We start from the raw sequence: 13,353 nt of genomic DNA, 5'->3' as shown, positions 1-13,353 counted from the left end.
AGACCAAACTTTGTAACTAGCAAAAAAAATTGGTGGTAAGACACCAGATCAGCTTCATTACATGGCTACATTTTTATATATGTTACAATATATAGTGAATAGACTGTCATTTGTCATTCTGTAGTAGAAATTCCAATTATATCCATAACTCAACACTATCATCCAATTTAGCATGGAATAAAAATCTGACTATTCACATCTTCAGGAAAAATGTACAGATGTTGGTTTAACAGGAAAGGTAGTGTCCTAACATCAAATCGCCATACCTCGTAAATCTGTACAAACAGCGCTACCACTTTAAAAGGCTGGAGATTTGACAGTCACAAGCACATCTACACACACAGCTTGCACCACGTGACTTAAAAGCGAGTGTTACTCTCATTACAGAAGATGCTAAGGAAGACTGGAAGAAGCACACAGCAGACATGGAATACACTAACAAATATGCAAAAAGCATTTATTTCCGACAAGTACTTTTAATACACAGGTGGTACCATTTCATATCAAGAAATCATTCTCCCAGCTGACAACCAGATCATCTTCCCTGTTGGGAACTATAAATTACAGAAAGTCCAAAAGACTGAGGCTTCCAAAACTCTGCTAAATGCTACAAGCACAACACTGCCTGTATAATTAACCACAGTTCTTTTAGCTGATAAAGGGCACCAGTTTTCAGTTAGTTCCTCTTACCACTGTTCATGAATTAATTGGCCTAGCTTCCTCCCAGTTCTTCCAGCCTTTCTTTTTGTTAGCAGTTATGGCTAAAGCCACACACTGATTACTTTTTTTATATAGTTATAGGGATATGTAGAAAAATGTCTTAATTTCCAAAAAATAAACATTTCCTTAAGTGCTTTGCATGTTACAAAATTTCAATGCAGGGGCTGCATTAGTTCAGTTTATTTAGTCAGTTTAATATTAGTATTGAAACTGCTATGAATACAAATATAAATCTAAACCAAATCATGCACATACTTAGCATTTTAAGATCTGTCCTCTGAACTTACTCATGTTAACTGCCCTGTTAGTTTCATTCCAATAATGACTTTGATTAAGGAAGGACTCTAATTCTTTAACAAAGTAAAACTCTACATAAAAGTAGAAGTATGTTATCTAAATTCACCACTATTGTATTTTCTAATTTTTTTCCTTTTGTGAGATTTGATAGTAAAATTAGAAAACTTATTTTGGTATGGTAGTTTTGTTTTGGTTTTTTTTTTTTTTTTTTTTTTACAGCAGGCAAATACTACTTTTTGGTTTTATGCAATATAAGTTTTGTTAGAGTGGTGTTCCTCACAACATGAATTGTTCAAGGGTAAGAAACAAGAAGTATACTAAAAGTACATATGCAACAAAATGGAAAGCTAAAGTTTTACGCTGGAAAACTGCAGAATTATACCAAATTCAAATTTTGTAAAATGCAGAATTCACAGACTTTTTGAGATGCATTTTCTTGAATAATTGAAATAGTGCATTAGGAAGATTACTATTTTCAGCAAAAGAAGGAAAGTGCAAGTAACAGTTCTTTACATTTCTGTCACAGTGAATCTAAAGTGTGAAGATTAGTTAATATACTACTTGTCTTTTCTCACACAGTTCTTCAAATATTGGAGTGAGAATATAGATGAATTAAGTATTTGATAAACTTTGATAATGCATAGTATTTATACCTCTAGGCTTTCCATTGTAAGGGAAGTCCTAAAAGCAGGGATATACATTTTTTGTCATCAGACAAGCAATGAGTCTACTATGCCCCTAGATTTGCGTCCAAAATATTTTATTTGCTTCAATAAATCAACAATAAATTCACAGTTCCAGGAAAAGCGGCTAAAGGACTGCTGCTTTTATGTTTACATTAATCTAAAATCCACTTGCCAGACTGACACTATTACAAATTAGACATTGTTAGGGGATCACTGCAAATTCTTCAGGGCATCTGACAAAGGCCACTGCAACAAAAGTCCATAGTGTGGATTTCAAGTAGCGAGATGTTCAAGGTTAAAATTTTAACAACTGGATAGAACAAAGGGTTAAAAAATGTACCCATAGCATTTCCCCCCCCCCCCCCTTTTCTTAAAATAAAACAAAAAATCCAAAACAAAGCAACAACTGAAACACTATGGCTGTGTCAAAGATTTAGCAGACAGCAACACATCTTTTACAGGCAATAGTGTCTACACAACCTTAGATATATCCACCCACCCTCAGTAAGAATTTGTGCCTCTGAACTCATGGCAGTACCCAGAAAATCTCCCAACACAAGTAACAGTTTCTGAGAAAAGTTTGGGAAGCTACTGCCAATACCAAGTTCAGCATTCCATCTATACACAGGCTCTATGGTATTAGTGAAATGCAGTATCTATTGTAAATACAACAGAGAATGCATGTCTAACCTCTGGAAATTATTTCAAGCCTGTACATACACTTAAATCTATAGCTTACAAAGTTAGCCAGTACTCCCTGTCCTCATTTGACCTAGAGTCTTGAGGTTCACAAATTCTCTGGAGAAACATCAGTTCTGGGGTGCTGACAGAAAAAGCTGTCCTCTAAATGCACTACTTTTTTCCCCCCATTCACAAGGAAAGCATCATTTTGATTACCTCTGGTACACAGAAGTATTGCTTGCAAATATGCTTTCAGCTCCTTAAGCCAAAAGCCAACGACCTATGACACAGCTGCCAAAGATGGCATTGAGCTACACTGTGACTACAGCACAAGGAGGTCACTGTGAGCTGGGAACAGGAAAGCTCTGCCACTGAGGGAAGGAATGGTTCCAGGACAGCAAGAGCAGTAGTCAGCACCTCACAAGGCAGCAAGAGCTCACTGGTACCTGGGGACATCTTGCTGTCCATGGGATTAAGCTTCAGATCCACCGAATTTTTAATCGGCAATCTCAACTTCCAGTGTGATAAAGCAAAGCAAAAATATAGCAAATACTCCCTCCTACAAGACTGCAATCGTTTCAGTTTAAACAAAGTGACCGGCACCAGAACAATTTACCATCAAATAAGATACAAGCAAGGCACGTGCTCATCAAGAGGTCAACTATATCCCATCATGTGCAATTAAAAGTAACTAACTTCTTACAAAGTACATTAAAAACAGAAAATGAGCTTTGTGCCACCAACACAGATGAATTTTTAATGTGCTGAGAAAGAACTGGAGCTCTAATTGTATCTACACATATTTTTCTAAACTGTAACAAAAAAAAAATCCACACAAAAGGGTATGCAAGTGCATCTTTTGAAATAACTAGTTACAACTGCAAACTACGACTGGATATAAACTCCATTTTGAGATTTTAAATTAAAGACTCTGTAACATTTTTTAACAATTCCTATGGATTGCCTTATTGCTGACTGCTTGCATTTTTTCCCCCTCTTCTACAGCAGAATCAATACAGTTGAGGGGTGCAGACATACTTCTTCAGCAATGGTTTGCTTGTGTGTCAGCTCCATGAAAAATAATGAAAGAACTCTGCAGTTTCTAAATGAGAGTCTTAAGCACGTGGCATGCATAGCACAGTATAAACACACCGAGGAAGCCTTTGGCCAAGCCACTGTACAAATAACCCTAACTTCCTAGCTTTTTCTTACTACAGTGCCCCAAAATAGGACCTCAACTTCTCAAAAGTCATAGAGTTCAGAATGGCTTCACACAGAACAGGTCCGCTATACAGGTCTTCAGTTCACTCCTGTAACTCTTAAGTAATAGCTACATCATCCACCTACATGTGGGCTTGGGAAACATTTTTACACATTCTGTGCAAAATGACCACTGCAACGTAAAATTCATACTAAAACAAGGGGAGAAAAGTTGATCGCCAAAGCAGCTCCACTAACTACTCTGCCAAAAAGCAACACTACACAATTTCTAGTTTTCTTCCCTTAGAAAGGTTGCTTATGTTATTCAAAACCCCGTATTTTCTTTTGCTTTCAAGACATAACTGTTTACCTTTAGAACTGGATCACAATGTCAAACCAAGCTTCAGAAATTCTGCTCATCTGCTGTAGACACAGTGATCACAAGGTGGGTTATACAGCAAAAACATTAACAAACTCGTAACAAAGTAAGAAAAATTATGTCCTACACTCAAAGATCTGCAAATGAAGATAAAAATCAGCTATGAAAACACTGTTTTGCTTTGACACAGCTTTGCATTAATGGTTATCACTTCTCTTCAGGAATTTCAAGACTTGCCAGTCTTTGGCATGACTAGTTCAAAGGACTGAAAGAAGCATTGGCAATTGTACCACATCTGTCCTCTCAGCCCACTACCTTAGCTGCCACACACCAGCTGCTCTTTGGTGACTGCACACATACAGGCATCCTGCAGCAATGCAAGCCAACCTCCTTCATAGAAAGGTGTGGTGGCAAGAAAGAAACGGGGGTGGGTCCTAGAGGCAGGAAAGCAGAAAAGGGAAGGAACTGGTTTGAGGAAGACACACACATGTCATAGAGAATGAGGAATCCACAGTACAGTCTTTAGAATGAGGGGATGCACGGAGGAAAGCAAATCTTTTAAGATAGGCTCTGAATTTTTTGAAAAACACTTTAAAATTCTGCTTCAGCTACCCAAAATGCAGTATCGGAGAACTGAAACAGTTTTCTCATAGACTGCTAAGAAACAGCAAGAATAGAAAGGATTTGCTGGTTCCTTACTCTGACACCTGCTGTGAATTCTGGTAATCTATTTCATCTCTGTGCATCCATTAACTAGCAACTGAGGCAGGGCAGTCTGAAGCATCCAGGCTGAATTTTCTACAATAGACAAACATGAAAGCATGAAACAGAAAAAGGAGTTTACGGGGAGGGGAAAATTCCACTGATGAGCTCTTCAAATTATTTTTTTTATGACAAAGAAAAAAAATCCCAGATGACTGCCTTACAGTATGAATGAATTCTACTGTTGGCAGTGACAGAAGTACAAACTGAAGATTTATTATTCACTTTGTGATTACAAAACAACCCCACAGTTTTCCGCTATAAATTTATTTTCTTAGGATTTATACCTACTGAAATACAAATTTTGCAACACTGGAGTGATGGACACCTTGCAAGATTCTACTAGTTTTAAGGATGACATGTAGTATACTTGCAGGTTTCTTCTTCACATACAAAACTAGCTTCTTCACAAGCAGCCACTGTCTGCACTAAACTAAGTTCATCAGGTGAAAAATAAATGCAGCATAGAAGATACCTTTCTAGCTGCCAACACACAAGAAGGATACTTAAACTAACGAAATACTTAAAACACAGCACACTCTATTACACATGTAATTTGTTTTTCATTTCAAGTTTATTAAAACTTTAGCAGTACAAATGATCCAGGTTTTAGATTATCAAAAGACCAAACTGAAGTCCACATCTTAAAAAAAGGCGTTCCCCAAAATGTCTCTAAAACTTTGAGACAATGGAAACATTAAGTCCACAAACTCATCCGTGCCTGTCATCATCTGTTCCAGGACTTGTCTCATGATCAGACTTTTTATCCTTACTAGGGGCATGATCTCTTTCCTGACTCTTTGATTTTTGGTTTACCTCTTTCTCGGCTGAGGATCTGGTCTTTTCCTTTTCTTTACTGCTGCGTGAATATGACTTTTTTGATTCTCTCTCTTTGCTACTTGGTCTCTTTTTTGAGTCTGGACTTCTATCCTGATCTCTACTAGATTTCTTATCTTTACCGGATTCAGGACTGCTACTGTCACGGCTTTTTGAACGCCTCTTCCTTTGGCTTTCAGTATCATTCCTCTTATATGAGCTTCTACTTTCTCTGTTTGAATACCTCTCTCTGTTTCTGCTTTGACTTTCCTCCCTCTCTGAACTCCTTGATTCTCTCCTCCTCCTATTTTCTCTTCCTCTGTATTTATCTGGCGAACCTCTCCTTTCTCTACTTCTTGATCTTCCTCTTCTTCTTGTTTCTCTGTCTCTATTCCTTGAATAGTCTTTACTCCTACTGCGATCTCTGTCTCTGCTTCTTGATCTTCCCCTCCTACCCCTATCCCGGCTTTTGCTTCGATCCCTTGTTCTACTGCTGGAACTATGTTTTCCTCTAGCATGCTCACGCTCTTTGCTTCGTGACTTACGTTTCTCCCTGTCTTTACTCTTCCTGTGGTCTTGTTCATTACTTCTTGAGCCTGCCCTTTTACTTCTCTCCTTGCTCCTACTTCTTTCTTTATCTCTCCCTCTAGAATCATAGCGCTTTTCTTTCTCTCTACCTTTCTCATGGTCTCTCTCTTTGCTTCTTGATCTTACTCTCTTCTCATCATGTCTACTGTGCTTAGAGTCTCTTTCTTTACTTTTTGATATCTCTCGGCTTTTACTACGGCTTCTAGATTTAGCTCTTTTCTTGGCCTTGCTTCTGTTATGCTTGTCATCTTTTTCTGAATTCCTTCTTGTCTCCCTGTCTTTGCTGCTGGATTTGTGATCCTTTTTCTTCTCTTTTTCCCCTCTTCTGCTTGGACTTTCAGAAACTTGTCTGTGGTCTGATATTTTTCTCTCTTTTCCTCTTCCTGGGCTTTTTTGGTTCTCTTTCTTGTTTTCGTTTATTTCACTCCTTGGAGAAAGAAAGATATAATTTTTTAAGTATTTTGAATCCCATCCACTCCGAAAAATTAAGTCACAAGTGACACAGCTTCACAACTGAAACTTAATCACATGGGTCACCTGTATTAATAGCTATGTATTTACAGTAGCATGATTAAAATCAGGCATAGTTAAGTAATGGGATAACCAAGTCAGTGCCCTGTTTTTTGGGGAGTAACTGTAACTGAAAATCTAAGATGATAGGTAAGATTTTTAATATATAAAAAAATTTCAATATTTATATTCCAGAAAGAAATAATCTTACTTGTCCCCTTTTATCCATCGTTCTCCACTAGACACTCTCATTCTTTGAGCTCTCTGCATTTCTTGCCTCCAATGTGGAGGAGTTTCACTGCGTCGGAATCGATCTCTTGACCTGGATCTGGAAGGTGTCCGGTAACGCTTGAAGAAGAAAAAGAAAAAAAAAAAAAAAAAAAAGAGAGAAAATGGTGTGTAAAGATATTTTTCCTGGGCAGTTGATTCTACATAGACACTTCACATGTATATACCAAGTTTACATTGACAAGTTATTAACTTACTGAAAAATATATTTGATACTCAGCTAAAGCAGGAATAGAAAATTTCTGACCAAATAACTATTTTTAAGGTAACTCCTACTTAGGGATATTCTGCTGAGAGGTCTTCCCCTGTTGCTTTTAATTAGCACAAATGCAATTCACTTTTCTAACAATGAAAATTCTTCTTCGCTTTGACAAGTGACACACAAACAGTACTTCACACTTTTTCTTTAAGGTATTTACTAAAAATTTGAGGGGTAGAGACTTCTGCTACTAAAAACACTTGCTACAAGCAGTGCATAGCATAAGGCTTCACAAATCAAAAGAATGAATGACAGCTCCCCCCTGCCAAAAAGGGGACAAGTCTTTCCCACATTTCTGTAATGGGTATCATACTGGTGTTCGCTAGAAATCTTTTGAGCTACTCCATTTACTAATTCACAGAATACTAGAATAACACAAAGAAAGCATTTTTTGTCATCATCCCACCCCTCAATAAAATCCGTAAGCAAACAAGAAATTAAGGTCATTTTCCTTGTTGTCTCCCTTCAAGCCTCAGTCCCCAAATCACTTATGATACATCATAAACCCTGACTTTTTTTTGTGATTTTTGTTAAATCAACCATCCTAATGAAAACAGTGGCACCAGCACAGTAAGACTGTGCTACCACCTTAATTTATTTTGGGTAACAGATTTGTAAACATTTACCCTTGGTCCTCTTCCTTTTATTTTCCTTCCAGATCTGGTCACTAACAGTCTCCTCTGGTATGTTGACTGTGAATTCGATAGATTACTAAAAATAAAAAAAGTGATATTGTTTATATCATCGAAGAAGGAAAGAGAATACGAAACCAATTTTAAAACCTCTTCAAAAATTAAACTAAATGAAAACACTAATTTAATTATTGTTTTAAATTATTATTATCAGTGCAGACAGCAACAACCACACAGCAAAAACTTCAGATTTTGCGACCACAAATATTTTACAAGGTTTCCAGGTTTTTCTGTTTTTTAAAGAAGAATAAATTATAGATTCAGACTGGACAGTTCCAATAAATTCTAAATGAAATAGCAACGTGTTCTACTTTCTTCTTCAATCAGACATTTTAAATTTCTCATTCACTAAAGCCATTTTCAAAGACTAAGCCTTTGTCCTATGACAAAGACAACAGTTGCCAATAAACTGGAAAATCCATTTTTCATCCAACAATGCTCACAACACGGAACTGTTTAATAGGGAAAGGACTCAGAGTCCTAAAACAGTAACATGATCATACCACTGTCAGCATGCAGTCAGACCCAAAACAGATGTATTACCTTTCTCTTTCCTTCTCTCTGCTTTTCCTCTCTTTTTCTTTCTCATCTACTTTAGGAGGACTCTTCCTCATCAGGAACCGGTTTTCAGGTACAGGAGGAATTTCCTCAGGACGGACAGTAGATAATGGCTGTGCTTCAGGGTTTTCATCTTCACTTTCACTCGATGAGCTTTATTTTTGTATAAAAAAATATTTATACTTAAAGTGAGTTATTTGGATGAGGGAACACATTTCAATCTATTTAAATAATACAGAAATTCTCTTAATTTAATACATAATGATACCACGAGAAACTCAGGACACAAAGCTATTTCAGAAACAGCTTTTTTTTCCCCTCGTGATATCTTTGCTCAAAAAAATGTACAACTGTAGTAGATTTCTGACAACATTTTTTATCTATGAATTCCAATGGTGTAACACTGAACATCCATTTACTCTCTATTTAAATACATTTTTCTTTTAATTTATTTTCTTTTAAAAACACTATCAGGAGAACCAAATGCACATTTTACACTAGCATATGTAACTGGCTACAAACTACTGTAATGCCAAGCAGCTGGTATAAAGAAATTTGCATGAAATGGGCTTAGTTCCACAGAAACAACGTTTAGGCAGCACTGCCCCAAGAGAACATCTCTTACATTTCTGTTTACTACAGCTAGTTTAGAAAAATGTAACTTGCACTGATACAATTTATATCTCACACTGAACTATAAGCAAAACTATTAGATTAGAAATAACATTTTCAGAAGCAAGAGTGCCTTTTGAGTTTTATTATCTTCTGGTGAAACTGCAAGATTTTTGGCATCTCAGACTGAAATGATGTTAAGTATATTCGTTTATATTTTGTTTAGCTTTGATTTTAGTCCTGCATACTACATTCCTCTAAGTCCACTGCATATAACTTCAGTTTAATTGCACAAATGAATTTAGGGAAAAAAAGCCATCACCACACGTTTCAAACCAAGCACTCCTGCAAATTTCAAGCCAAATATATTTAAGTCTTAGTCCATTCCTTCACTCTTTTACGAGCTACAGCACATATGCACATGGACACTAACCTCGGCCACGATATCAGAAAAATTTAAGCTTGTATATGAAAACCATCTCCCCAACTTCAAAATACCTACTTCACTAGTTAAAGAATATTATTCTGTAGTTATAGAACAAGAAAATGGTACTGTATGGTGTACATGTAATAAAAAAAAAATTAAAATCGACCTTTTCTTGCTTTTCTTTCTCTTTTTCTTTTCTTTCTTATGTTTCTTGGAATTTTTCTTGTGTTTCTTTTTTCGTTTTTTAGATTTCTCTTCTGAAGCACTCTCAGAATCCGATGATGAATCAGAAGACGATTCTGAATCACTTGAACTTTCCGAGTCACTGGATGAGGAAGAGGACTTGTGTCTTTTCTTGTCTTCTTTCTTGGCTTTAAGTCAGAATAGCAAAGACATTTTAATATCAAACACTTCTACATGAATGTCAGAAAAATCAACTTATCTAGTACCTGCCAGAGCTTCTCGTAATTGTGTCATGAGACTACTTCATCAAAATACTTAAGAACAAATTGAAATTTCGTAGAAAACACTATGTCTCCCATGTACAATAAAGGATATCTCTAGAAATACAGAAGAAATTTCCAACATTTTGTACTCATGAAGCTCTAAACTATCAAATTTATACTGTCAAGAACTTGTGGAACCCTGTAAATTTTCAGGTTATTTTTATACAACATAGGTTACATATGAAGAATTATTTGAAAAATTTTTAGCAAGTGTGTATTAAAAAAAAATATCTTTGGCTTCATTTTTTCCATTTAACATGACTTCATTTAAAAAAAATCTATTCGAATCACAAACAAGAAATTTTGAAACAGAAAGTAAGTGGCATACACTGATTACTCATTGAATTTAGCTCAAAGGAAAGATTCAAATAACCAACCACCCTGCTAAGAGAAACCATGCTCAGAGAACAGTTTTAATCCTACAGTTCATCGTGTGTGTGTTTGTTTTGGATTTTTTTTTGTTTTTAACGCAAACATACAAATAACTTACTAACCATCTGTGAAGAGAAGGAACCCTGCTAAAGAGCAGACTAGTCCTTAATTACATATTTCACTATTTCTCCTATGGCTGTTGGAGCTGCAAATCAGCAATTTACTGGTAATCTGGTATTAGTCTGACAGGAAATAATCCAAGAACACACACACCTTTTTATGTCCTTTAACTGATCGGAGACCTACTTAATACTTGTATCACTTTTGATAGTTTATTTCAGTCACACTAATTTGAAAAAAATACACATAATGAAAAAGGTACTATAAAAACTTCACTAAAGGAAGTCTAGGCTTCTGAGTTATGACACTTTGGGTAGATCAGTTCAATGGTACAAATACTCTTCAAAAGCATTACAAAATTCCTATTGGGCTATATTGTCCGGAAAATCAAAAGCTCTATCCAGAAAAGGATACTGGTTGTCTTCTGACTGCTGTAGTTTACTTTTCTGATTAGCATCAAATGTTATTTTGCTTTGCCACTGCAAATTGCAAAGATAGCCCATCATTCACTACACAATATACTACAGCCACAGACAGAAGAACCTTCACCATTAAACAGAGAAAAATATACCAAAAATAAATACTGAAGTCCAAACTGCCTGCTTCCTTATCACAGCAAACACCACATATTTTAGGAGAACACCTGTTAAGACATTAGAACAGGCTATTGAACAGAAACAGAAATGAATTTTAAAATTGCATACAAATCCTAGCTGAAAGCATTAGCCTATTCTGCAAAGGTTTTAATAGCTTTCTCCGTCCAAATAATTCACGTTTTACAGAGAAATTATTTGACCTACATCAACATAAAAGCAGTTTAAATGCAATCTCCCACTCCCTGTACTTCTTCAGCACAAAAAACGTATGGGAAAACATTAGGCACCAAAGACTGCAGCCTGTCTGCATCTGAATACTATTCAGACAGAGAGAACACAATGTTTTCACATAGCAGAAAACATAAAGATGTCTCCCTGAATAGCCTATGCTTTTTTCTTTTCTATGGAAGACACAGCAATTCAACTGTTCAGTCTAACCAAGCGTTTCTTCTATTGGCTTCCACTTGGCCCAACAAGATGATGCAATTTGTATTCAGCTACTGTGCATCCGTCATTTTTATAAACTAATTAAGGCAAGTAATTAGAGCAACTCTTGTAAAAATAATTAAAATATGTTATGATAACTTTCCTATTAGATTATTTTTGCCCTTGCTTTCCTGAAGGTCAGTCCTCTTGGGAATTACAGTAAGTCAAGTGTCAGAAGATAAAAGATTTCAAGGACTTCAAAGAATTACAGGCTGTTAACCAGCTTTTTACTTGTGAACAGCCTTGATTTTGTACATATGGATGGGAAGAAAAATTCTACTTCAGAATTCCCTGCTAGCAATCTCTGATCATGTATCACATTTACAGGTGTCCAGAAAAAAGGTTAGTGGCAGCAGTACCAAATAATAGTAAGTATCCATTAACAGCTATTCAACTTCTAGTATGCAGGTATTTGGAAAATGAATTCTTTTGATTCTATACAAACAGATTAGAGAACTGAAGGCAAAAAAAAAAGTGATACTTATGTAGAGAATTTGAGGCAGAAGAAACACTTTATGGAGAGTAGAGCTGGCAACTGCCCTTATGAAAACACAAGTGCCTATTTAATGGAACGGTGTACCAATTTTTGCAATTATCGGTATTAGATTCTCCAGCTCTTTAGCATGTATTACTGAGCTGACTGACTCTTGAGAGTTAGCAGTAGGTACCTCTAACTGCAATTATGTGAGCTCAATGTGGAAATTCTCACATTCAACACTAATATGATATCATTTTTGCAAACCTGCAGGATAGACGGTAGCAGTTTTTCAAGAATGAGCAAAAGCAATAAAGCTTACATAAAACTCCTTGCTGAATTGGTCAAAGAAGAGAATAAAAATGAGTCTTGAGGATAATGAGTGTTGGTACAATACTTAGGGATGTGTTATTGGCAATAGCAGGCTAATACTTCCTACCAACTTAACTTTTCACAGTGGAAAACCACCCAACCTCATTCGGGCTAGAATGATAAAAATCAGTGAGAACGGAACCACAGTTGCCCCAAACACATTTCTGGTCACACTTCGGGCAGCTTCTTTATGACAGATGACGTGCTGTGGGAACTTCATATTGCCTCCTGGAAACTGGATGTAACCGGGAATGTTTTAGTAGCAAAATTAAGGTGGATATATTATACCAACTGCAGAAACAGACAATCACGGGTTCCTAATGGAGAAGAGAGTCAGCATTTCTCAGAAGAGCAACAGTTAAGTGCTCACTCATAGCATCATCATCTCTTAATATTAACTTTTGTTCTGCATATAGTTACTGAATGTGAAACAGTGAAATCTTAAATATAGGAAATTGTCATATTTCACTCCCGCCAATCAGTCTTCTCATCCACCATGTCTTGCCCAGAACACCTTCAGGCTGTAGACCGTGATGCATTGATGTTCTAGATCTATCAGCAGCCTTCAGGATTGTTCCAATGTTTTCATGACTATATCCATAATGAAAGCTAAGCTAGTATTGCTCTTTATCTCCAGCAAAGAATTAGGTGGTAGCATTAGATCATCTAGGTAAGCCAACACCTCTTTTGTAGCAATCCAGTATCCTGCTCTGACAGGTCTCCCATTCTGAACGCAGTGATACATATACAGCAGTGAAAGATTTCCTCTTCACAATGACGCAGAACACTTGCTTCTGAAAGAACTGGCTGAGATAAAAGATCTGGGTAACAGCAGGCTAGCTGGGGTTTAATTCAGGTAACGGTGTATCAGACACAGGGTGCAAAAAAAAATCTCAGCAGAAACTATCTTGGCTTCTGTTTTTGTAGTCATACTCTTTAGGAATACTTTTT

General features: G+C 36.4%; 1 protein-coding gene across 8 annotated transcripts in view; it reads right to left on the bottom strand.

Moving 5' to 3' along the window:
- Window positions 1-5,277: 5,277 nt before the first annotated feature.
- Window positions 5,278-13,353, bottom strand: part of PPIG (peptidylprolyl isomerase G) — a 30,848-nt gene continuing 22,772 nt past the window's right edge. For 7 of the 8 annotated variants that reach the window (XM_037397360.1, XM_037397355.1, XM_037397358.1 and 4 more), the window contains 5 exons: window positions 9,642-9,846; window positions 8,422-8,589; window positions 7,813-7,897; window positions 6,851-6,987; window positions 5,278-6,556 (listed from right to left, as the gene is read on the bottom strand). In XM_037397360.1, the coding sequence (XP_037253257.1) occupies window positions 5,437-6,556; window positions 6,851-6,987; window positions 7,813-7,897; window positions 8,422-8,589; window positions 9,642-9,846 (1,715 nt within the window). In that variant the 3' untranslated portion in view covers window positions 5,278-5,436. The remainder of the gene's footprint in view (window positions 6,557-6,850; window positions 6,988-7,812; window positions 7,898-8,421; window positions 8,590-9,641; window positions 9,847-13,353) is intronic. The other variant, XM_037397361.1, reaches the window with a different exon arrangement.

Source organism: Falco rusticolus, chromosome 8, assembly GCF_015220075.1.
Source record: "Falco rusticolus isolate bFalRus1 chromosome 8, bFalRus1.pri, whole genome shotgun sequence".
NCBI classification, from domain to species: domain Eukaryota; kingdom Metazoa; phylum Chordata; class Aves; order Falconiformes; family Falconidae; genus Falco; species Falco rusticolus.
This window is presented reverse-complemented; position numbering and strand designations above follow the sequence as displayed.